This window comes from Echeneis naucrates, chromosome 15, assembly GCF_900963305.1.
Source record: "Echeneis naucrates chromosome 15, fEcheNa1.1, whole genome shotgun sequence".
NCBI classification, from domain to species: domain Eukaryota; kingdom Metazoa; phylum Chordata; class Actinopteri; order Carangiformes; family Echeneidae; genus Echeneis; species Echeneis naucrates.
Window position 1 is genome coordinate 5,987,877 of NC_042525.1, and position 23,186 is coordinate 6,011,062.

The 23,186-nt window shown below is 41.5% G+C and overlaps 2 protein-coding genes across 7 annotated transcripts; both read left to right on the forward strand.

Annotated features, from left to right (window-relative positions):
• Positions 1 to 1,837: 1,837 nt before the first annotated feature.
• On the forward strand, positions 1,838 to 14,338 carry ppp1r21 (protein phosphatase 1, regulatory subunit 21). Of its 5 annotated transcripts, none has more exons than XM_029521595.1 (22): positions 1,838 to 2,506; positions 3,551 to 3,619; positions 4,278 to 4,424; positions 4,666 to 4,767; positions 4,871 to 5,035; positions 5,116 to 5,174; positions 5,547 to 5,641; positions 5,874 to 5,926; positions 6,248 to 6,397; positions 6,500 to 6,601; positions 6,681 to 6,769; positions 6,850 to 6,986; positions 7,191 to 7,283; positions 7,771 to 7,898; positions 8,460 to 8,609; positions 8,908 to 9,000; positions 9,826 to 10,080; positions 10,472 to 10,511; positions 11,267 to 11,376; positions 11,974 to 12,072; positions 12,148 to 12,276; positions 12,870 to 14,338. In XM_029521595.1, the coding sequence occupies exons 1-22, from the start codon at positions 2,447 to 2,449 to the stop codon at positions 12,897 to 12,899; spliced, it is 2,355 nt and encodes a 784-aa protein (XP_029377455.1). In that variant the 5' UTR covers positions 1,838 to 2,446; the 3' UTR covers positions 12,900 to 14,338. The 5 variants fall into 5 exon arrangements, with proteins under 5 accessions (XP_029377455.1, XP_029377454.1, XP_029377456.1 ...); XM_029521594.1 differs by having other exon boundaries at positions 10,472 to 10,507; positions 11,260 to 11,376; XM_029521596.1 differs by having other exon boundaries at positions 4,690 to 4,767; positions 10,472 to 10,507; positions 11,260 to 11,376.
• An 813-nt stretch (positions 14,339 to 15,151) lies between these two features.
• ston1 (stonin 1) lies at positions 15,152 to 22,366 on the forward strand. Of its 2 annotated transcripts, none has more exons than XM_029521911.1 (4): positions 15,152 to 15,279; positions 19,146 to 21,063; positions 21,174 to 21,376; positions 21,483 to 22,366. In XM_029521911.1, the coding sequence occupies exons 2-4, from the start codon at positions 19,230 to 19,232 to the stop codon at positions 21,546 to 21,548; spliced, it is 2,103 nt and encodes a 700-aa protein (XP_029377771.1). In that variant the 5' UTR covers positions 15,152 to 15,279; positions 19,146 to 19,229; the 3' UTR covers positions 21,549 to 22,366. The 2 variants fall into 2 exon arrangements, with proteins under 2 accessions (XP_029377771.1, XP_029377772.1); XM_029521912.1 differs by having other exon boundaries at positions 21,177 to 21,376.
• The last annotated feature ends 820 nt before the right edge of the window (positions 22,367 to 23,186 follow it).

Here is a 23,186-nt window from a genome sequence, read left to right on the forward strand (position 1 = left end):
ATTTTCGCCAAAGATATGCAATTGCATTATATATGGTATTACAAAATATTAATAAAAACCTGTTCTTGTTATCACTGTGAGCATCTTTTTGCTCTAGTCTGAGCAGCTGTTGCTAAGCTTTAATGTTTTATCACTGCAAATAAGACATGACATGTTTTTCGTCCTACAAAGTCTCCTGCACAACAGAAGAATACCATCGCTTTACGTTAGTAGCCTACATTTGTGAAATTTTTGATCAACATTGCCACCTGCTGTGATGGCCGCAATCTCTTGAAGAACGCCTGTCCTTTAGAATAGCCACCTCTCCATGTGGCTGGTTTCTCAGCTTTCACGTAACAACATTACAGCTGGCAAATATTTCCCACACCATGTCCAGCAGTTCAATGCCACTTTGACTGCGCAAGCTGCGCTCAGCACCACGTGTGGCGCCTTCGCCGCACTTTTCCCCTCTTCTTCTAATGCATGTTTCTTTGAATGCACCAACATGGCAGGCTGCCCAAAATGCACCTCACATTAATGTAGATTCCTGGGCTGTGCCAGTGATGGATGCATCATCAGATGTCCTCTATAACACTCCTCGCTGTAAGTTAATTAGTCATGGAGGACTGTGGGATGAACACAGGGTGACCCTGAACAAGGGCTTGTCTGACTAGCCTCAGGCCCATTGGCACAGCTCTATTGTTCAATAGAGTCCTGTGTGTCGACTGGAAGAGGGGGGCTTCTCCCTACTGACTGCCTCAATTCAGCTGGAAATCAGAGCAGCATCACCTCCCCCCCTCCCACACGGCCCTAGCAACCACGCCACGCCGACAGTTGCCAGGCAACCAGACAATACTGGAGCCACTGGCTGTAGTGTGCGTGTGAGAGAGTTTGTGTTTTGCGTGTATGCATTTAAGATCAGGAATAGTGAGACAGCAGCGGAGGAAATGTCTCCCTTTCATTCAACCCTTCTGCGAGCAGTGAACATGTTGCAAAATTAACAGCTGGTAGACTAAGAACCTCACAGTTATGATTTCTTTAAAGAGACAGCAATACTATGGTGAAAGTACAAAGAGATTATTATGGATTAGTTGAAATTAATCATGTAGGATTTGAGCAATGATGGCTGCATTAGCAACATGGCTTTTCACTTCTAGTCTAAACCAGGTCATGTGCGTTTTAATGTGCTTGCAGACACTATCCTTCACTGTGCTGCATCCCACTTGTTATTTTCTGACCTGGTTTTTGTTAATGCAATCCTCAAACTCAGCAGTCAATAATTTATCAGTGACATCACATTTCTTAATTGCGAACATGATTAAGGCTCTCAATAGGAAGCTAAAAACAGAGGAAAGAATGTTATAATAACAGCAATATTTCCATTTTATGACTTTATATTAAACACAACATCCAGACCTCCTTATAGTTGGCTGTGAAGTTGCATAAGTGTATAAACAGATATAATAAATTACACCACGGGTACAGTATTACATTTTATATTTAAAAATATGCCTTGTTGGATCCTCACCTCTATCTGTGTATCAAGTGTCTGACTTTCCGAAGAGTAGGAATGACATAGTGTTCAAATACTCAAGTACAATGGCAGCTTTGCATTCAGACCACTGCTGTTTATTATTATTGTTGTTATCATTTGCAGCAGTAGCCTTGCTGCACACTGATAATCATGTCTTTTTTTAATATATATTCCTTTTGATTGGTAACTATTTGGGCAGTTTCAGCTGTGTTAAGCGTCACATTTTGTTCTGTTTATCTCTGACTTCCGGACACTAGACGGCGCCCTGAGTCACCAGCGTCCCTTGAATGAACTCTGACCTCTGCGCTTCGGTCTGTGGTTTGATCTCATCAGAGGGGGAGGACTTTCGGCTTTAGAAAAAGAAAGTGTTTCTTCGCATTAATGGACCACTGAAGCTCTTTCGGGGGCTGTGCCGGCTCTCGGATGCAACTTGCGGAGGCAGCGAGTTCACACAGCCGCTGTCACGCACCCTGACCGGGGATACACATGTCTCTCGGTGTCGGGGTTTTGTTTTGCTACATAGCTATTTAGCTCTCGGCTAGCAAGCTAGCCGAGCTCTGTCATAGCTAGCGCTGCTAACGTAGCAAACGAGCCGCTGTCAGCTCACATCCTGCTTCAGAAGTCATCTTAAATCAGACGATCCACCACCGCTTCTTCCTCCGGGGCCCACGGCCGTCTCCTCTTCTCACCATGAGCTCGGTTGTGCCAAGTAACGGAACAAGCCTCCGTAAAGCGGTTAATAGCAGTGAGCTAGCCCACCTGAGCTAGTCGCAGCTAGCCGCGTCCCACCGTCAACACCTGAAGCAGCGGGGAGGGAGGGGGCTCTGTCCGGGAGAGCCAACCGGGTGTCCGTGAAGCTAACCGGGGCTAAGCTAGGATAACGTTTATTTAGCAGCAGCAGCGGTCGGCGGCGGGATAACATTTCTACCGACCATGGCCAACGTAACGGACCTGCAAACAAAATACAGCAAACTGGCACAGGAGTACTCCAAGGTGAAACACCCAGACATGTCGGCTCGTTTAGTGTCAGTTTGTTGAAGTTAGTTATCCGCACACACATTCAAATATTAGCTAATGGTTAGCATTAGCTACCTTTTACTGATTCATGCTCATGAAAAATCAGGTCGATGTTTTTCAGATACACTCAGTTTCTGAAGTAAATCCAACCATAACTAACAAATAAATGGTGATATTGTCTTTTTATTGAAGTTGTGGAGTCGGTGCTTGTGCATTAGTTTCCCTTACAAGGGAAGGCTTTAGTTATTGCTCCTTTCAATGCTATTAGTTGATAAAAATCGGGAAATGCATTTAAAATGAATGAAGCGCAAGTCTGTCAGCACACAAAACTACAGGCTCTGACTGTAATGACTGTAAGTTCAAGACACTTTATCTGCAATGTTTTAGCTTGAAGGAAGGATTTATTGTCCAGCTGCTGAATTACTAAAGTGACATATGACTCTCCAGTTTGTCCATAACAAAGATGGGTTTGCTTTACAATCATTTGTTGAAAATCCAACAGTAAAGTGTAATGAATCTACCAAGCCGTTAATATAGACGGTGTGTCACTCACCTCCTAAAGGATATTTTTTATTCAGTCAGCATTTAACTGTTGCTATTTTTCACATTGCCAAAGTATAGTGGTGATTTATCAGTGAGAGTAAATGCTGTTTCTCATCTGAGAAGTATGTGCCCTTTGTTTCTGTGTCAGCTGACAGTATGTGCTGCTTCTCGGTTCGCGCTGAACTCTCTGTTAGCCAAGAACCATATCCTGCTCAGAAAGTGCTGACTCTGTAACTGTCACGAGGTTAATAAACCATTTGTGTTAAACACCAGAATCCGCTGAATAAAGAACCTTGGGTTTGAACTATTTTAGTATACAACAGATTGTTAAAATAGTAACCACACACAAACATACCGCAGACACAATCTTTGTAAATGTACATTCATTTTAAGATGCATGTATGGTCTGAAAATCTCAATCTTGATGAAGTTTTATTCAAGTGTTTTCAAGTCTTGACATTTTTCTGTTTTTCACAGCTCCGTGCCCAGAATCAGGTCTTGAAAAAGGCCGTTGTGGATGAACAGGCCAGCTCTGCTTCCCTGAAGGTAAAGCGTCATGTAAAAAGAAAATACCTCTATTAGTGATGAAATAAGTATGGCAACACATTTTTGTGTGGATTTTTCATTTTTAATTTCAAAAGTACAGCTTAACACTAATTGGGCGATTTTGCTCTGCTGCTCCAAGCCTAAGTTGAATGGACAGATTGAAAACATCACAATCCACTCTCTATCCACATCTAACACACCTGCAGCTGTTGGTTTGTTTACCAAGGAGGCTCTGTAAAAATCCAAAATGTGAGCAGTGCTGGGGCAGAAGGGCAAAATAAGCCAAACATACACACACAGTGAACATGTGTTAGGCAAACAGGCAGGAAAGGTCAGAAAAAAACAACAAACAAATTCAAATAAGTTAGAGGTGACTAAGGATATGACAGCCTACAGTGTAGTTTACTACATTTAGATGAAAATACTGAAGATAAACACAGTGTGGATTGTTTGTTTGTTTACTATACGCAAAGTAATCAAAGCTCACTGAGAAGTAAAAATTATTATCTCTTTTTGACCCATATTAGAAGTTGATTACTACAAACGTGATCAACGTAAGAAGTAATTTTGGCTTATAAGAACACATTGACAACACTTGTGGTTGACAGGTGCTTGTTTGTATACTTTTTTTTTTTTTTCTTTTTCTCTTCCTGATCAGGAGCAGCTGAAGCAGAGGGACCAGAGTTTGAGGAAGCAGGAGCAGGAGATGGATAGTCTCAGCTTCAGAAACCAACAACTGGCCAAGAGGGTGGAGCTGCTGCAGGAGGAGCTGGCTGCTAGTGAAGCCAAGGGCAAAAAGGGGAAGGTGATCATGATGGGGAAATACAAGGCAGGGGCCACCCAGTTGTGTAGAGGATATACAGGTTATATTGTGTATTTTATTAGTTTCTTTTTTTTGCAATGGACCATGTATCAAATAGCAAGATCATTTGCTTAAAGAGAGATGATAGAATTTTAAAACTCAATATGGTAATAATTCATCACAAACATTTGAGAAGCTAAAAGATCATGATTTACTGACTTTAATCTATAATCAATTCCTCCAGACTAAAGGAGACTCTCCCTCACAGCATGGCCAGCAGACCCAGAGTGTTTTTGACGAGGACCTGCAGAAAAAGATAGAAGAGAATGAGCGACTTCATATCCAAGTAAACAACTATGTCCACGTCTGTATGTCTGCCACTGTTCTGTGTGTACCTTTAAATTTAATGCACTGGACTTTGGCTGTCTTCTCTGCTGTGTACTCATTAGTTCTACGAAGCAGATGAACAGCACAAGAGGCAGGAAGCTGAGCTGAGGGCACAGTTAGATGAGCTGGAGAAAGACTCTGAGCAGCATCAGGCTGTCGTGGACGGACTCACCACAAAGTACATGGCAACGATTGAGCGGCTGCAGAGCGATAAGGCACGATTAGAGGTGAGGAAGAAGAACATTAAATGACTGTCAGATTTATTAACGTTAATTATAGTCAGTTTTTTTCCTTTTTTGTCTGACAGGTGAAAGCTCAGACACTGGAGAGGGAAGCAAAAGAGTGCAGAATGCGAACAGATGAGTGGTAAATCTGGTTTTCATCCAGAGTTTCAAAATAACTTAATCTACCAAAATATAGGAGAAACCCATCTATGCAACTAACAACCTTTACAGGAATTACATCGAAACCTTACATCATAGTAATACATGAGATTTATGGAAACACCAAAAATATATCAATATACCAGAATAAAAACTTAAATAATAAAATATCCACATCTCTAATTTTTGAAGAACTGGATTACAATTTACTTTGTTACACATTAGCAAAGCAATTTGTACTTTTATTCCATATACCTTGAATTTAAATTTGCACATTGTAGTTTGACTGAATTAAAACTTACTTTGATATGTATTTACCATTAACATACATTTCCTAATCTATTTGTCTCTGCAGTCAGCAGCAGTTGAGGCAGTGTCAGTCAGAGTTGAACAAACAGGTTAAACAAAGCAGCAGTGTGATTCAGGAGAAAGTGCCCTTCAATGACACCAGTGAGTATCACTTGAACAAGAACTATCTGCCTTGGAGCAGACGTCTAATGTCTGTGTCACTGATACTGTATTCTGCCCAGGAGTAAATAATGTAATGCTACACCACACTATTAATACTGCACATGAGGCAAGAGGCCAAACCCTTCAAGTTTGTCTTTGTTGAGTCAATATAGTTTGCTGAAGTAATTGAGAATCTGCACTGGTATAACTGCTCTTCTCTGTGATCCTGCAGAATTTAGTGACTACAACAGCCTGAATGTACCACCACACAATCGAAGGCACCAGGTAATTAAGACAAACCCATGTGTTAGTGTGTGTTGTTACTGCAAGCTTACAGCTTTATATTTCTGTAATAATTCCAGTATTCATTTGTATTGTTTTGTTTGAAAACTCCAGCTCAAAAACAATATTTAAACTTTTTATCACATTTATAATCCTTTTTTAAATTTAACGTAATAAGCATTTAATGACACTTTGATGCATTTAAGAATTCGTATATGGCAATATGATATTGCCTTGGGTGCATCCAGCATGGCAAAGATTAATTCGTACTTCTTTATCTCTGAGCTGGAGTAATAATACAGACAATTCTCTCTGTGGATTCAGCTCAAGGCTCGAGATGTGGCAGGTCAGGCTCTGAGCTTTATTCAGGATTTGATTGCTGCACTGTTGAACTTCCACTCCTACACAGAGCAGAGAGTACACATCTACCCCCGGGATTCTTCCATTGAGCCCATCTCCCCTCTTAACCAGAAGGTGAGGTAACCATGACCACACAAGAAAGTCAGATGAGTAATCCAAGTAACGACTGGTCCTTGATTTTTGTGGACTCAAAGCCCATTTCTTCTTCTCACCTAGTTTTCTCAGTACCTGCATGAGAACGCAGCCTATGTGCGCCCCCTGGAGGACAGTTTCCTGCAGTTACACCAAAGCATCACAGAGGACACTGTTACAGTGTTGGTGAGTGGTTTTCATAGAGGTGCTATTTGGGTATGTGTGTATAATTAATCAATATTTTTTTCCTGTTATTGACTTGCAGGAGACTGTGGTCAAGCTGAAGAGCTTTGCTGATAATTTCTGTTCATACACACACTTTCTTCAGAAGATTCTTCCGTACCAGCTGAAAAGGTCAGTCCTGTGTGTGCGTGTGCTAGAGAAATTGAGTGGAGTAAGATGTACTGATGGCTATCTTCTCTTTTTTCTCTCAGCTTGGAAGAAGAGTGTGAGGCGAGTCTTTGTACTGCTGCCCTTACTGTGAAAAACCAGGAGCTGCAGACTGACATGAAAAGAGTAACTTCTGTGTTTGAGAAGCTGCAGAACTATATTAACCTTTTGGCCTTACCCAGTATGTTCTCATTTCAGTGTTTTGCCTAAAAGCACTGTCACTTATCACAGTTATTGAAAGATTGGAATGAATATTTTACAAATGCTTCTAGAACATAATTCTTCTATAAAATATGCAATTTGCTAATTTTTGGTAAGTTTAAAAAAAAAAAGCTCATCAAGTGATTTATGATATGCTTTTTTTATTTGTGCAATACTTTCTCAGGTGTTCAGCAGGATGCAATGCCTCTGAGCAGCACCTCAGCTGTTTTCACCCAGCTGGCTGCCTGCCTACACAGTCTTCACGATGCCATTAAAGGTGAGCAGCACTGTGAGTCAGTTTTGCAATCTGTGACCAGCAAGCCACAGTGAGACTAGTCCCTCATGTAGCCACCTAACTGCTTTAGCCATTCATTAAAGTCACCGTCATTTTCTGTTTTCACAACAGTACACCAACAGCCTAGATTTTATGACGTAGCTAACCAGGGGGATCAGTGTAGCATCTGTCACATTGTGCTGCCAAATTAGAGTATAAATTTACTTTGCTCTGGTAGAGAAGAGTCACATAAAACAGCCAAAACATCTGGTGAGTGTATATCTGTTTATTTAACGAGTATGTACCTTTTCCTGTTTGTACTTATGGCCAAATATGATATATATATACACACACACACACACATACACACACACACACTTTACACTGTGAAAATATTGTGAAAATGATCCCATCCAACATTGAACCTCAGTAAGGAGCCAAATGCTTTAAATGCCACCCATGCTATGCTTTTTCCTTTCTGTGTATTCAGAGATGTCAAAGCACTACAACCAGAAGGCTGGCCTGGAGAAGGAGCTCCCCACGATCACCCAGAAGCTCTCCACCACCACTGAGTGTCTGCTGGGATCTCTGGGCTCACTCACCAGTAGCACTGGCAAGGTACAACCAAGAGAGGGCAGGCAGCAGCCAGATTTACAAAGTGTGTTGTGTGTCAAGCAGTTTGTGTTTGCTTTTTGTAAAGCACAAAGGGTTAGTTGTGAGTAGCAGTAAGGGCTTCACCGCAACTGGATAATGTTGGTAATTTGCCACTAATATGATGACAGTGAACGTCAGGACTCAGGTGGGTGGCCGTTAAATGCTCAAAGAGGATGTCCCAATCGCAGTTTGTACAGCTGCTTCCCAGTCAGAATGATGGGATAAACAATTTCTGTTTTTGTGAATCAAGTGAGATGTATGCACTGATGGGTTGCCACGTCAAGTAACACACTGGCATGCAAAGAGTGGGCTGAGCTGCATTGTGAGAGTGATCGTCTCTACAGGCGAATCTTAATTGCTCAGACATTTATTACTGTGGGCAGTTTGCAGTGGAATCATACCTCTGCTGTAAACACAGAGGGGAAACAAAAGAATTGCAATCAGCACTCAGACATGTAAGCATCAATTAGTGATTTGTTCTCTGTCCTTTGAATGGGATGAAATAATATTACTGTTTTGTTGCAGATTGCCACTTTCTTCAGCAACAACTTGGACTTCTTCACATCCTCAGGCTACAGTCCGAGAGGCAGCACAGTCACCCTCAACCCCTTGCAAGCAGAGACTATGCTTGCCAACAAAAAGAAAGCAGCTGCCTATATCCATGCTATCAAGAAGGTGAGTATCAGTTTAAATCTGTCAGATCTCAGTTGGTGGCAAGAGGTGACCATGCTTTTGCCATTGAAACCCCCCCAGTTCGGCTCGCTCTGCTCACAAAGGAAAACATCACTAACATCTCTTGAATCGCTTCTTAAAACATTCTTTTATGAGGAAGTCTTTGTGAATATTTCATACGTTCCATCTGGTTTTATCTCGCGGCCATTTTTCGTCCATGAATAATTGATAAATGTTAATAAATGACTGTTCCCTCATTTTACTGCTCATTATGTTTTGTTTTGTTTTTTTTTTTTTTCAGCCAAGGCCCCAGTCAGTTCCACATAGAGAGGCTCTGTCAAACCGCCGTATACTTACCAGTTCCACTGAGAGCAGAGAGGGACTCACTCAACAGGTATGTCCCTCAGATAAAACAATTCTCCTATAATCCTTTTTCTTTTGAGGTGATGCATTAAATGTTTTCGCATTTAAATTTTAAAGAGGTTACATCTGGCCAACAACCAGGAATTAAGTGTGTGGGAAATTGCTAAGAATGAGTCTGTGTGCCAGCCCTGAACTCTCAGTGTAATAAGAGATACAGTCACAAGTGGTTCCACATGCAGTTATGTTTATTGTGGCTTTATGTTTTTTGTGGCAAATTACAATTAAAGACCCAACTGAAAGATGCAAGAAAACTGGAAGACAGCACAACAGCGTAAATAATTGCTGAGAAAATAAGATGGGTATGTACAGGTTGGTCAAAGAACTACGGAAGTGCACAAAACCATCTTAAAATGATAAAACAACTTTGTGTTGGAAATTTAGTCTGATATGGAAATAGCTGCTCTTTTGGGATATGTAAAGGGTTGTGTTTGGTCCTTTGATCTGTCCTTATTCTGCCTTTGAAATATCTTTTTTTTTTCTTTTTTTTTTGTCCTTTGGTCCATATTAACCTTTTAAGTTTGTCACTTCAGCGCTGAGTTTATTATGATGTCATAAAAGCACTAAATTTAATCTGCAAAGGTCAAGCTTGGCTTTTGCAATTTTAGCCTCCAGGTTTTGGAACAAAGAGCCTAGGATAGAAGAATCAGTCCCATCTTTTATATTACCCCATAAATTATATATACATAAAGATTTTCCCCTTTTCTTCCTATACTCTGTTATCTTTTCTCTTCTCCTAACCTTCTGCTCAGGCCTGTTGTCATAAGCTCACTTTCTTCTACCCACTGGCCTCCTGCAGGTGCAGCAGAGCCAGGAGAAGATCGCTCGGCTGGAGCAGGAGAAGGAGCACTGGCTCCTGGAGGCCCAGCTGGGGAAGGTGCGGTTGGAAAAGGAGAACCAGCGCATTGGAGACCTGGAAGCACAGCTCGCAGCAGCTCTAGGGGGAAGTCCGAACTCACAACCAGCTGCAACCAGCACACTTGCGCAGAGCCACGAGGAAGCCGAGGCAGAGCCGAAAGCTGCGGTGAAAGAGACTACGCTGTGCACCAGCCTGGTACAGTCTTTGTATTACACTTGCTGAGGAAAATTTCAGCCCAGGGCACCGATGCCTGCTTTGCTGCAACAAAGGGAGTGTTATTGGTCTTTTCTTCTAGCTTCCCTGCTTAATAAGTTTTTGCTTGATAAAATTCAGACTTGTGCTGATCTGGCAGAACAAAGGAATCCTGTTGTTTATGCAAGTCAGTGCTAAGTCTACAATCACAACCCTGAGCTATTTGTCTCACTAGCCTTTGTAAGAGTTGCATATTAGATTTTATTGTTATTTTGCATGACTAGTTTGTCTTGGCAGTGGTACAAGCTTGTCTGTGCCTGTAGTGGATTTAACAAAATCTGATCCACGATTCAGTCTTCAGGCATGTTTCTCTAAGTTGTCTTGTTGTTTTCAGGTTGGCATGTTGTGCACCACACCTACAATTGAACATGTGAGTTGTCATTATCTTAACCAATTACCATATTTTTCACACTATAAGGCGCACTTAAAATCCTTACATTTTCTCAAAAATCAGCAGTGCGCCTTATGTATGAATTCTTGTTGTGCTTACTGACCTTGAACCAATTTTATGTGGTACACTGTGCTCAAAAATCTGTCAATGTTTTAGTGCGACTTTGGTAAGAGAAGAAACCGCTCCGCTTGATGGATTGTCGGAGCATTTCCAGCTGACACAGGGACGTTGTATTAACGTTGGTCCTTGGTTGGATATGGGTTGCAACGTCAGACAACATTAGATGACTAATTATGTAGTGCTGGCAACCAACCACCATCCAACATTTAGTTAGTGTTACCTTACTATAATTAGACGTCAAGCCAATGTTAGGTTTCTAACGTAAACCCAATTTTCAAATCCATACCATAATCCAATTGTAATCAAATGTTGGGAGGCAACATTGTTCCAATGCCACACTAACTTCAGGTGTTTGCTATCGCTGGCAACGATAAAGCAATCAGAGAACAGTCCACAGTACGCTTACCTCTGCCACTTTTTGTAATACCAGTAAATACTGTGCTTCGCTTTATATGTTTTATCATGCGCCTTAAGGTCCGCAAAATATGGTAGATTATAAGTTTAAATAGGTTTTAAATTGGAAGCATGTCGTTTTAAAGTAGTGACATTACACTGTCTCCAAGAGGGAGAAGAAAATCTTATCTAACCGTATGTTGTGTCTGTGTCTGCAGGTGGGAGACGAAGAGTCTCGGGAGCAGCTGATAAAGACTCACTACATGACCAGAGTAGGAGAACTCACCACCCAGCTTCAGATTTCAGACAGCAAATCTGTGCACTTTCATTCTGAGGTGAAGCCCTTCGTAGAATTTTTATCTCACTAACTGCATCTTACAACAAAGACCTTTTCATAGTACACAGCTTCTCTAACATGTCAGCTCAGAACAGATACGGAAACTCTCGTGACCTGCACTGAGCAGCCAAATGCATTTAGCACAAAACAGCCTCTTGTTGCCAGTTCCCTCTTGTATTCCTTCCTATAATTATTTCACAAGCATTTTTTCTGCTGCTTTAATTTGCTTAAGAGAAAGTGAACCAGAAGTCCACCTTATTTCTTTGTTTTTTGATAATTGGCCTTAAACATGATTACCGTAGTCACCACCACCAATATTAACATAGTGTTGCCTTTCACTGACACCCAGTAGTTTTAGTATTACTAGTAGATGTACTACTTACATCTGGTGCTAGACTCATGTTTGGACAACCTCCTGTTGCATTGTCATAGCTGGCATTTCAGTCATCCTCATTTTTTAGCAGCAGAAAATACACCGGATCCTGAGTCAGTGAGAAATATTTATTACAGCTTCTGACACAGATCTCTGGACTCCATGAGATGTGCATTAAACCTATCAGGGCAAAGTGGTTTATTTTTCTTTCTCCTCTGTTAGTGTCGAGCTTTGGCCAAGAGATTAGCCATAGCAGAGAAATCACGGGAGACTCTGAGTGAGGAGGTCAAAATGGCCAATCAGAACATCACACGCTTGCAGGTAAGCTGCAGTTTCCTTTCCAAAGATCATTTTCCTCCCAAATATTACTCTTAACTGTGTGTTTTTGTCACAAAGGATGAGCTGACGACGACGAAGAGGAGCTACGAAGACCAGCTCAGCATGATGAGTGACCACCTGTGTAGCATGAACGAAACTTTGACCAAACAGAGAGAGGAAATCGACACACTTAAACTTGGCAACAAGGTACAAAACTTGAAGCAGATTTCTATTGTGCCCCCCACCACCCTCCTTTTTAAATTAAAGCTTGTGCTCTCAGGTTTGTTTCCATCTGTCACATACAGTCTGTCATCATATAAATAAACCTAACCTAAACCTCCGTTACTAAAGAGCAGTGATAATAATCTACTGGCCTACCGGAGTGTGAAGGATCAATTCAGGCCCTGGTGGGGAAATGTGACATTGTAAAGTTTTTGTCAGTTATGAGGTGAACCAGGAGGTCATCCACAGACGGGAAAAAGCACCTGCTGGAAACATCTGAGAAAGTTATTAAGTTGAAGCTGCAGAAGTGCAGAGGCCTGCTTTAAGCATACATGTTGCTGCACGTATGTCCACACTGGGCTGCATGTTGGGAAGTTGCACGACAGAACACGTTTGGCGATCTACAGGTGACGAATTTCTCTTGAAGACCAGAAACCAGCCTCAGCTTGTTTGCAGAGTTTTAAACAAAATGAACCTGATCTGCCTCAGCTTAAATGCAGCATGGCGCTTTCAACAATCCTTCATGACTTCATATCAAATTTTGTGGAATTGAGCTGTATGTTTTTTGTTTCTTTTAGGGAAATGCTAAAAAGAACAAAGGTCGTTAGAGCTGCCCTCACTCTGGCTCCATCAGGCATCACAAAGGGCACCCTGAGAGTTGAGTTGGACTGTGGAGCCTCCCAGCAGTGTCTTGGTACCACCATTACCACTGTCACCAAACCACAGGACAGCTTATCGAGCCTCAGATTCCTCCGCAGAAGGACAGTAGCGATTGAAATGAACTGCGTGGAGGCTGTAACATCTCGAAAGAAGCTTCTCTTTGTTCCCTTTTCCCTGTCACAGCACCAGTTAATGCATAACATGATTTTCTAAAAAGACACTTTCAGAAACTGCATCATTTCTGCTGCTGTTCTGACCTGTTTGTTGAAGTAGGATGGGAGAAACAGCTTTCCCTCAAAACGGCCCAGAGGAAGAAAAACAGCTGGTGACAGAAGACGCTGGTAATGGTCGCTGAAGTTGAGACTTGAAGACCAAACCCTGTTGATCAGTGTGTGTACTTTTCTTGCTTAGTGTACACATGAGAGCAGATGCAGCTGCATTTTTTTGTGCTTGTTGATGAGAGCAGGTGAATGGAACAAATGTGTCGTGCCATTGTGTTACTGTGGCACCAGGCTTTACAACATGTGAGTCTCGTTTTACACTTTTATTATAATTTTTTTTTATAGATACAATATGATATTATTTGTTCCCCCTCTAACACATGCATTTACTGCAATCTTCTTTAATGAAGGGCTTTAAAACATGGAATGAACAACTGACACTTCCCGTCCTTGAGGCACTGATTAACTGTGTTTACCTAGACAACAGCAGTAGGATGGACAAGTTGGAGCTTGTAAAATGGTGTCAGTTTGTCTGTGATGTTACTCTGTAATGAGTTCTTTTTTTATCACCAAAGTAAGTGTGGACCTGCACTGCTGTGGCACAACAGCCTTTGAATTGATGTAATATCTATGGATAAAAAGGGTTAATATGAATATATATACACACACTTCAAATCATGATGAAACTGTACTATATAATAAAAAAAAAAAAATATATATATACATATATATACACACACACACACACACACACACACAAAAGGCATTTATTTAGAGGTTACAAACTTTATTTTCCACAAAATTTGGAAGACTATCTGCAGCCAGTTTCTGTCTCCTATAAGATCTGGGAGGAGATGTCGTAGAGGGCTTGGCACATGCTCTAACTGGTGCTTTAGCGAAGTGATTCATGAGTCATGGGAGAGTGCAGTCGAAGTTTACAGTAAAACAAAAACTCCAAGGAATGGTGACATGATAACTGAAAGAAAGGCCTAGCAGTGAGCATTCAAACTTCCTGTTTGCCAGTCTACACCTGCCAAGAAACCTTTGTGATTAAAGGTTTGTCAGTGCCCCTGAGCTGATTAGAGGAAAAAAAAAACACACACACAAAAAAAAACCCCAACTTGTTCAAAAGCACATTTAAGTATGTGAAACTAAATAAAGAACTTGCGCAATACTTACATCTGTTTAATAATCATCCTTAAAATTCCCATGCTGCATTTCTGGGATTTGGAGAAGACTGGGATTTTAAACTGGCTATAAGTTTAAAAACAACAAAAAACGAAACAAAACCAAAAGAACAGCTTGTAACACACCCTAGCCACTGGGAATGAGGTAGCACCATTAAACTGGACGTCTGAGAACTGGAAGATTACTATTTGATGCCGTCACTTTGTTTTGGAAGGAAAAACATGTGTCATTTTATCTGAATTTGTGATGCTTTCATGTGCTCTTGGTGCTTCATTGGTCAAAGAAGTAAAAGTAGTATAAACAACCACCACTTGTTTGTTTACTCAGCATGTTGTGGGGTCGAAAAGAGTGGTCACAATAAATGCTATATACCTACATACATGTCTTTATATACAGCAAAGTCTGAAGTCTCATACAAATAATTCCATATTATCAATGCGATGAACAAAACAAACTAGTGCTTTCTAAACAGGAAGCATATGGTCTGCTTCATGTTTTATTATAGTAATAATATGTAATCACGTCCATAATTTGGAAAACTTAAAATACAGTAGAAGCTCCGACATCTAGTTAAATACTTTATTCACTTTGCATTAATCAGATCCCAGTAACAGTGAATTAAAGTTGAATATGAGATACTTAATTAGTTTGTAGTTATAGCTGTAAAGCCATTATCTAAACCTTTTTCCTCCGCTGTGTGCGTTGTGCGTTCACTCCAGTCGCCCCCTCCTTCTGTCTGGCTATAGGCGACATTTCCCAGGGCCGTGAACGCAGCAGCGCCGTGTCCCGTTGGCGGACCGTCGGTGATCTCAGCGCTGTTAAAACTCGCAGGATTCACTCTCTGCCATTTTGAGCAAAAGCGAGCTCGTCCGTCAAACACAAACCATGAGTGGGTCAGAGGACGGCTGCGGCGGAGTCTGTGAGTATTTATTTGTTGCACTCGCGTTTGTCTGTACATCTACACGTGTGTGTTTTTATTTATTTTTGTTTGTTTCTCTTTTTCCTTTTTTCTTTTTCTTTTTTTTTTTTTTTTTGAAGTGAGCAGCTCCTGTTATTAACCAACGAAGAAGTGTTTTTGTTCTGCTGACTGAATGGCGCATGTTGCACTTCGTGAAAAGTGTGCAAAGTGTTAGTGAGTCCGCCTAAAGCGACAACTTTACCCCGGACTTCTTATCACGACAAAGGCGTGGGAGAGGTCCCAGCAGCGGGCCTCCTGGTCCGGGTCCGGGTCTAGGACCCGGGATCTGGACCCGGGATCTGGGCCTGGCTCTGTTGTGGTTGACAGCGAGCTGCTGCTGTTTTCTCAATTATGTGTTTTGTTTGTTTTGGTTTTTTTTTTTTGTGAGCCAACGCTGCAAGAATGTGTCTCAACAAATAACAACAATGCGAGCAAACAACGCAACAAACTGTGTTACTTAGAGAGGGATTCAAACGTAGATGACATTCAGTAGAAATAAAGCTTTTAATGAATATCTGAATGTGCTTGCCTGTTCAGACATACAAACTTCTTTTCTTTTTTTTTTTTAATTGAGTTTGACTGAAAGGAGACAACAAACTTGCGTAATATCAAGTGAAAGTTTGCCAAACTGTAATAGAGAAAAGCTACAGACAGTAAATGAGGCTGTGGCAGTAAAACACCTGAGAGTTTGGACTTCAATCTGTCAACTTTTGCCAGTTATTATTTAAAAAGTCATAAAACTATGATGAATTACATAAATGTACTGTTAGTTTATCCCTAAATACTATTCAAAAACTGTAATGAAACACTTCAACTCCATTCATTCCTGCTGATGCGTCGTTTTCCAGTCTCTGCTTTTCTGAATTGGAACAAATCTCTGCAACAGAAAACCAGCGAGCCCTTTACTAACAGTATGTATCTAACGTAACTTTGATTTGTTCAGTTTGTTCAAGGTGTGTGAACAAAAAAAAAAAAGAAAAGAAAAAGGAGTGGCTTCTCTGCTTTGTTAAACAGGGGGGGGCACAGATCCCATTTCAGGCAGCGCCATTCGAAATGGGTCATCCCATTTTCAGCTCAGCACTAGATTACACAGTCATTGTGGTCACAACAGTAGTAACCTCCAGATAAAGTCAACTGGAAAATGTCTTTATGTGTCTTACTCAGAGAAGTATATAAAAAAAAAAAGAAGTATATAAATTATCAGGTTCATTCTATGTCAGGATACAGGAAATGTCCAGAGCATCCAACAGGAACTTATCTCACTTTACCAGGAAGCATCTGTCTGCTGAACTGGAATCCAATGTCAAGTCTTTCTGTAAATTCAGCCGTTCTATTCTTCAGCTACGATAGTCAATGATCCCCAAAAAAACAGCAGTCCAGGAATCGGTCAAGGCCTAAGTAGATTGATGACAAAGTTTGCATTTGTTTTCTCATATCCCGACCAGAGAGTTTCAGTTCGTGTTTGATGTTCCTGTTTGTTGATATCAATTCCTACATTTTAGCAAAAAATTCTCATGCTGTCATGCCACATTAATCCACAGTGCAGTTTTGCGTGTCTATCATCTCAAAGTGCTGATTGGCCTCTTTCAAAGCAGACAAATGTCACTATGTGGCAACATTTTAAGATGGCCACAATTATGATTCAGAGACTTCAGACTTTAAGCTTTTGCCCTTGAGGGCTGTACTCCCCAGGTTTAGCAAGTGTATTAATTTGTCTAAGTATAGTAATAATCAGTGGTGATAAACACGAGATACTTTACGGGATTTGCCTCCTCTTATTCTTAGTTCCAGAGCAGCAATGAAACGAGGGACAAACATGTTTAGCATTTGTAACAGAAAATTAAAAATGATTGCAATAACTTAGCATAATAATGTAAAAACCTATATAATCATGATTCCTCAGACATATTTCTATAACGCCAATCCTGATTCTTCGGATCCTGAAATAACCTGATGAAGCCGTGTTTATGTAAGTCTGGTATATTTCTGACATGTGATAAATTGACATTAAGATAATATTTGTTGTCAGTTCACATGGATATAGCAGGCTGGTATTTCCTGTGTGCAAAGCTGCTCGTCCCAGAGGAATGTGAGGAATGTATTCTTTTGTCCTCTGTAGATTTGGCAGCATCTCATTTCTCTCCTGCCTACTAGAGAGCCTGGGGAGAGACGACAAGCTGGAAATAAGTCTGAAAGACTGTCAGTAACCCCTGTGGAGAACTCATCCCTGTCCACGCCTGTCTCTTAGAACCAAAGCTTGTGTAAGTCGGGAGAGGAGGGATGAACTTGTGGAAGGGTGTGCGTTCCCCTGCAAACATCCTCTCATTAGAAAGATGTTCTCCCGTGTTTGAATGAACATTCGTCAATTCACCGCTGAATAGGAGCCCCTGCTTCACTGTTTATTTATAGCTGAGAAGAACTTGCCGCTGGATGTCTCCTTCACGCAAAGTCAAGGCTGTGATCTTTGAGGGAGGAGCGAGGCTATAATTGAGGCTTTCTGCTTTCAATTATGATTTTCGAGAATTTAACAGTGATTTTTAACTTTCAGCGTTTTCAGAGTGGCTTCTCTGTGGCCTCAGAGCTGGATGTTAGTGAGAGTCGAGCAGCCAGCAAGTCAAAGGACAGATTGTGATTGAGTAGAAGAAAATTTGACTGTGAGATCGTACAAAGATAACAGCACGTTCCCCTCGTTGCACCACCGCAAAATTAACCATAACCATGAAGTATAAGAAGTATTCTCTCATGTTGATTTAATACCAGACGGGATGAAACATAAAATTTTCAGAGATGTTTTACCCCATTAAAGCAGCTTCGTTATTCTCCGAAGCTCCATGCAGCTGCTGTTCTACATTATACCTGCTTCTCACAGCCAAAATTCATGCTGCCTAATGAGGCAGGATCTTTGCTGCCATGGCTGACTTCTTTCACACACATTCGAGAGCAGCCTTGCTATGAAATATTTAGACTATGCTCATTTGGAAGCACAGTATGCCTAAAATTCCACAATTTACATCGTTGATTTGCATTACAAAACCTCTGAATGTCCAAAGCCTCTGAACTTTAAACTCCTTTTGAAAAACGACAAACAACATCTCCCTGCACTTTTTCTTTTTCCCCTCGTACTTTTTTTTTTTTTTTTCCCTTGGCTGCCATCATTCCAAACCTCAGAAGTGTTAAACTGTCAGAATTTAAAGACACAAGTGTTTCATTTATGATAAATGTCCTTGAGACTCATGTTTTTTGAAGTTTAAATAGATTTTGAATTGTCTCTTTTTCTACTTTTGTATCAAATCAAGAGCACTCCTCATCAAGACTACTTTTCAATTCAGCTTCACGGAACAAATCACTGTCAGATAACTGCAGCATAATTAGTACATGATGATTCAATAATAATTTTCAGGAGCTGTCTTTCGCTACAGGTTTTTTGGCTAAACGGTGATCACGCAATTGTAGGACACTTCTGACCATGCACTTTATAAATGATGTAAATGATTGTGTGACAGATTCTTCAAAAATGAAGGGGAAAAAAAGATCTGCAGTGTTACTGAGAGAAACTCTTTCTGAGTCTGAGCTGCAGAAATTCACCTTTGATACAAAATTACCCTGAATTCATTGTGGGGTTAACAGATATTAACTTGTTCTAGGTTGTCAAGGTCGGTCTTTCATTAAGCTTTCATGGACAACATTAAGGAAATATGTTATATTCATGTCCCCCAGGATAGCTGGACTTTTTCATGCCTTCAGATTTAGAGCTGATCTGTTCAAAGTGTGTTACCGCTGGAATATATTTCTGACTTTATTTATTTATTTTTTTTTCCCCCTTGTAGAGGAGAAGGTCTTGTCGTGGGGAAACAACAAATTCAACAAAGGAGGAACTGTTTTTCTGGACTGGACGTCAGCCATCTGCGACCATGTGTTCCACCAATCATTCAAACTGGGTCACATTTGAGGATGACAATACGCCGCTCTCATCACCTCAGAAGACCCTACAGTCACCAGGGCTTATCAAGGCATCTGTTCCACGTCCCAATGGTCTGAAATTAGTGCTTCCTCCGATCAGAGACACTTCCTGGAGCTTCAGTCGTTCCTTGGAATCCACACAGAACCACTCAAGTCCAAGTGGAAATTCCTGTGCACCGTGTCGCACGCCCTTTTGCACTCCCGTGAGCGGGGTCCCTAGCAGTGCGTCATCCCCATTTCACACGTGGGAAAAGAACGACTACTTCCAGAGTTTGTTGAGCACGTCAACCACCTCCGCTCCCTCTCCTGCACTGGAGGCCCAGAGTCAGACCTCAGATGGACCAAGCCCTTTCCCTTCTTTTCAGGGAAACTCAGGACACTATAACCCCTTTTGGGTTGAGTCTACACACAGTGCAGAAGCGGACAGCTCTTCTTCAGATTCAGAATGTGACAACACCCTACCACGTTTCTTTATTCGGACCAAAGATGGCAGTGAGCCTTCACGTGACCAGCTGCAGAGCTCCTTTTCATATGTTTGTCAAAGACTCGAGGGCCTGCAGACTGAAACGGAGGCAGAAAAGGATGGGGACAGGCAGCTAAGTTGCAAAAATGAGGTGTTAAGTGAAGGTGCATCGCGGTACGTCCCCCGGGGTCTGTTTCGTAGCCAGAAGCGAGACGGCTGGCCTGTCATGCTCAGGATTCCTGAAAAAAAGAACCGCATGTCCTCTCGACAGTGGGGGCCGATCTATCTCCGCTTGCTCCCGGGAGGTGTGCTGCAGATGTACTACGAGAAAGGCCTGGAGAAACCGTTCAAGGAATTCCAGCTTCTCCCTCAGTGTCGGCCCTCAGAGCTTAAACTGGAAAGCTACGGAGAGCCCCGCAAGGTCCTCACGTTGAAGGTGGAGCATTTTTCCTACACCGAAAAGAAACGCTTTCACCCAAAGTTGGAAGTGAGTCATGATGCTGAGGTGGAGCAGCTGCTCAAGTTTGGCTCCACAGTGCATGAAGACATGGAGGACCTGGTAGTCTCCATGGAAGAGGAAATCTTCAAACTGTGTGTGCCCCATCAGCCGAGGAGGCACTACGAGGAGCAGGAGTTGTCGCTGCAGATCACCGATCATATTTGGCAACAATTTGATAAGTCTGGAGGCGTCATAGAGCGGACAGCTTTCACTCAGATTCACTGTCTGGCCTTTCTGAATGGACTCGGGGATTGTTTTCTGGCCCTCAACAATCTCGGGCTGCTGCGATTTGACTCCAGCTACGGGTCTGAGGATGAACTCTGGATGGAGATTGCTGACGTCCATTTTCACAAATGTGTGAATGAGATGGAGTTTCAGAGGTCCAGGCTGATTAAGTTCTCGCCTCCTGACGCCTGCAGGGTGGAGCTGATGCGGTACAAGACGACAAGTTTGGGTTGCACAGAGATCCCTTTCTCAATCAAAGCCGTAGTGACAGTTCAAGGCGCCTACGTGGAGCTCCAGGCCTTTCTTAACATGTCAGCCAACTTCCTTTCTTCCTGTGGGGGGTCTGACCGGCCCCCTCTGTGCGAGAACGTAGTCATCCGGGTGCCAGTGCCAGGCAATTGGGTGAAAGTGACTCAGACGGTGGCCTTGCTGCGACAGAGGTCACTGAAGGCCCGCATGAACAGGAACGCCTGCTTGGGCTCGGTCAGCAATGCAGATTCACAGCCTGTCATGCAGGTGTCAGTTGGTACCGTCAAATATGAGAATGTATATTCAGCCATCGTGTGGAGGATCGACAGGCTGCCAGCGAAAAATACAGGTATCGCATTTCAGATTAAAAGTCCACATCTCAAGTTCTCATCAGCTTCCTCGGTGCCTCAGTGGACGAACACTCTTAACTATAAGCGACCTTTGTTTTCTCCTTTTCAGCAGTGGATCACCCCCATTCATTTTCCTGCAAGCTAGAGCTGGGATCCGATCAGGAGATCCCAAATGACTGGTACCCCTTTGTCACGATGGAATGTGAAATAATGGGCGCAGTTGTGTCACAGACCAGGGTGAAGTCGCTGGGTACCACCAACGACATCCAGCCACAGAAACATTTGACCAGTTGGACTCGCTATCACTGTCAGGTAAGATCTTTTATCAGGACAATGTCCCACTCTGTGCACGCAGAGAAAACACCCAGTGCACATCAAACTAATGCCTCACTTTTTTTTTTTTTTTTTTTTTTTTTAGGTGGAAGTGGAGAAGAAATGGGTTGAAACAGAATCACAGAGGCAGTCTGGCTGTATGACACAGTAATGATCAAAGAAGCTGTGAAGAGGACGTTATCCTTCTGGTCCAAGACTTTTTCCAAAATCTTCTTAGCAGTGAAAAGGGATGAGAGAAAACTGAACTCTAACATGGGTGATGAGGGACTACTCAGCTTATATCCGGTGTCAAATTCTTCTAATAACACGTAGCCTGGTAACCGATTCTTGTATTCTTTTACTGAGACTGAATTTTTTTTTTTTTTTTTTTTAGACCTAATCAGCAAAATTAACGTGGTCTTTTTGCCTAGCACTTTACATTTAATAGATTTATTAATTGTGCGATTCCAGTTTTAATGAGTATTGTATATAAGCTCGCATTTGCATCATCTGCACTGCTCTCCAGAATCCTTTGCAGCCTTAATAAACTGTATGACTGCATAACAGGCTGCATGAGATAAACTGCTGAAGTAATGTGGAACATTTTCTGTGGGAAACTAATTTTTAGTAGAAGTTCAACATTAAGCTCTAGTTGTTGCTCAGCGATGCTTCCAATGTGAGTCCTCCACATTTCACCAGATTGTTATTCAACTGTAGTGTTATATATATTTGAATATTGTGCTATCAGTAAGTAGATAACCCAGTTTATCTTCAAACAATATAAACACCCTGTGGAAGAGGACTAAAGCAATCTTATTATAGTTGCATGAAAGGTTTGGTTCAATGGTGGGTCACATGGTACCGAGTCCCACAGAGCGGCGTTTGTCTAAAGTGGCTTAATCACAGTTATAATGAAAAAAAAAAAAAAAAGAAGAAATCATTCTTTAAGTAGCACTTTTCTTAACAGTGTTGTAGAAAAATCCATTAAAAGCAGACAAAGCAAATAAAAGTGAAATAAGACCAAAGAGGTAATCAGGGAGTTTTGTTGCACAGCAGCAGCTTTACACAAACGCTTCTGTGCAAAATATAACTGCAACATTGGATGTTAATATTATTATATAAAATTAAGAAATGAATGAATTAATACACCTCATTACTTTTGCTGCTTACCTTGAGCTGACCTTTGACTTTACGCCAGGCTCTATTCTGGAGGGCTGTGAAGCTATTTAAACAAAATCTTTATGTGATTTCTGTCTCTGGGTGGGTAAAAGTTTGAATTAAAGTGGCAAAGTTTCATAGTGAACAACAACAACAGGTCCTTCAGTGATGATGATGATGTATGAGGTAGCTTGCTAAAGCTGGATATTATGCACATCAAGAGTAAAAACTGAATTAAACCGAAATGACCGGTACCTCTTCACCAACTGAAATAAATTATCTTGCTGTCGTGTACTCATTCTACTAAATCTTCAGATAAAATAATAAATTTAAAAACAACATTGTTTTAGTCCCAAAACCACTTCCTCATAATCATGTTTTGAAGGCGGCGTGTGCTGGGATATATCTGTGCTGAAGGCAAAGCTGCAGTGCCAAAATGTTTTAAAATCTCCTGATGGCTGAGCTCCCACGCAAATCCTTTGTCTGTGGTCGCCCAAATCTGGAGGAAATGCATATGCTGAAACACCACAATAATCCGCCTGACACGCTCTACTAAAGGAAGATGATCATGATCAGGAGAGTGATGTATTAGTCAGAAGGGAAGAAAAAGCATTGAAATCCACAAAAGAGCGGTTTAGTGTTTTGTTTTCTT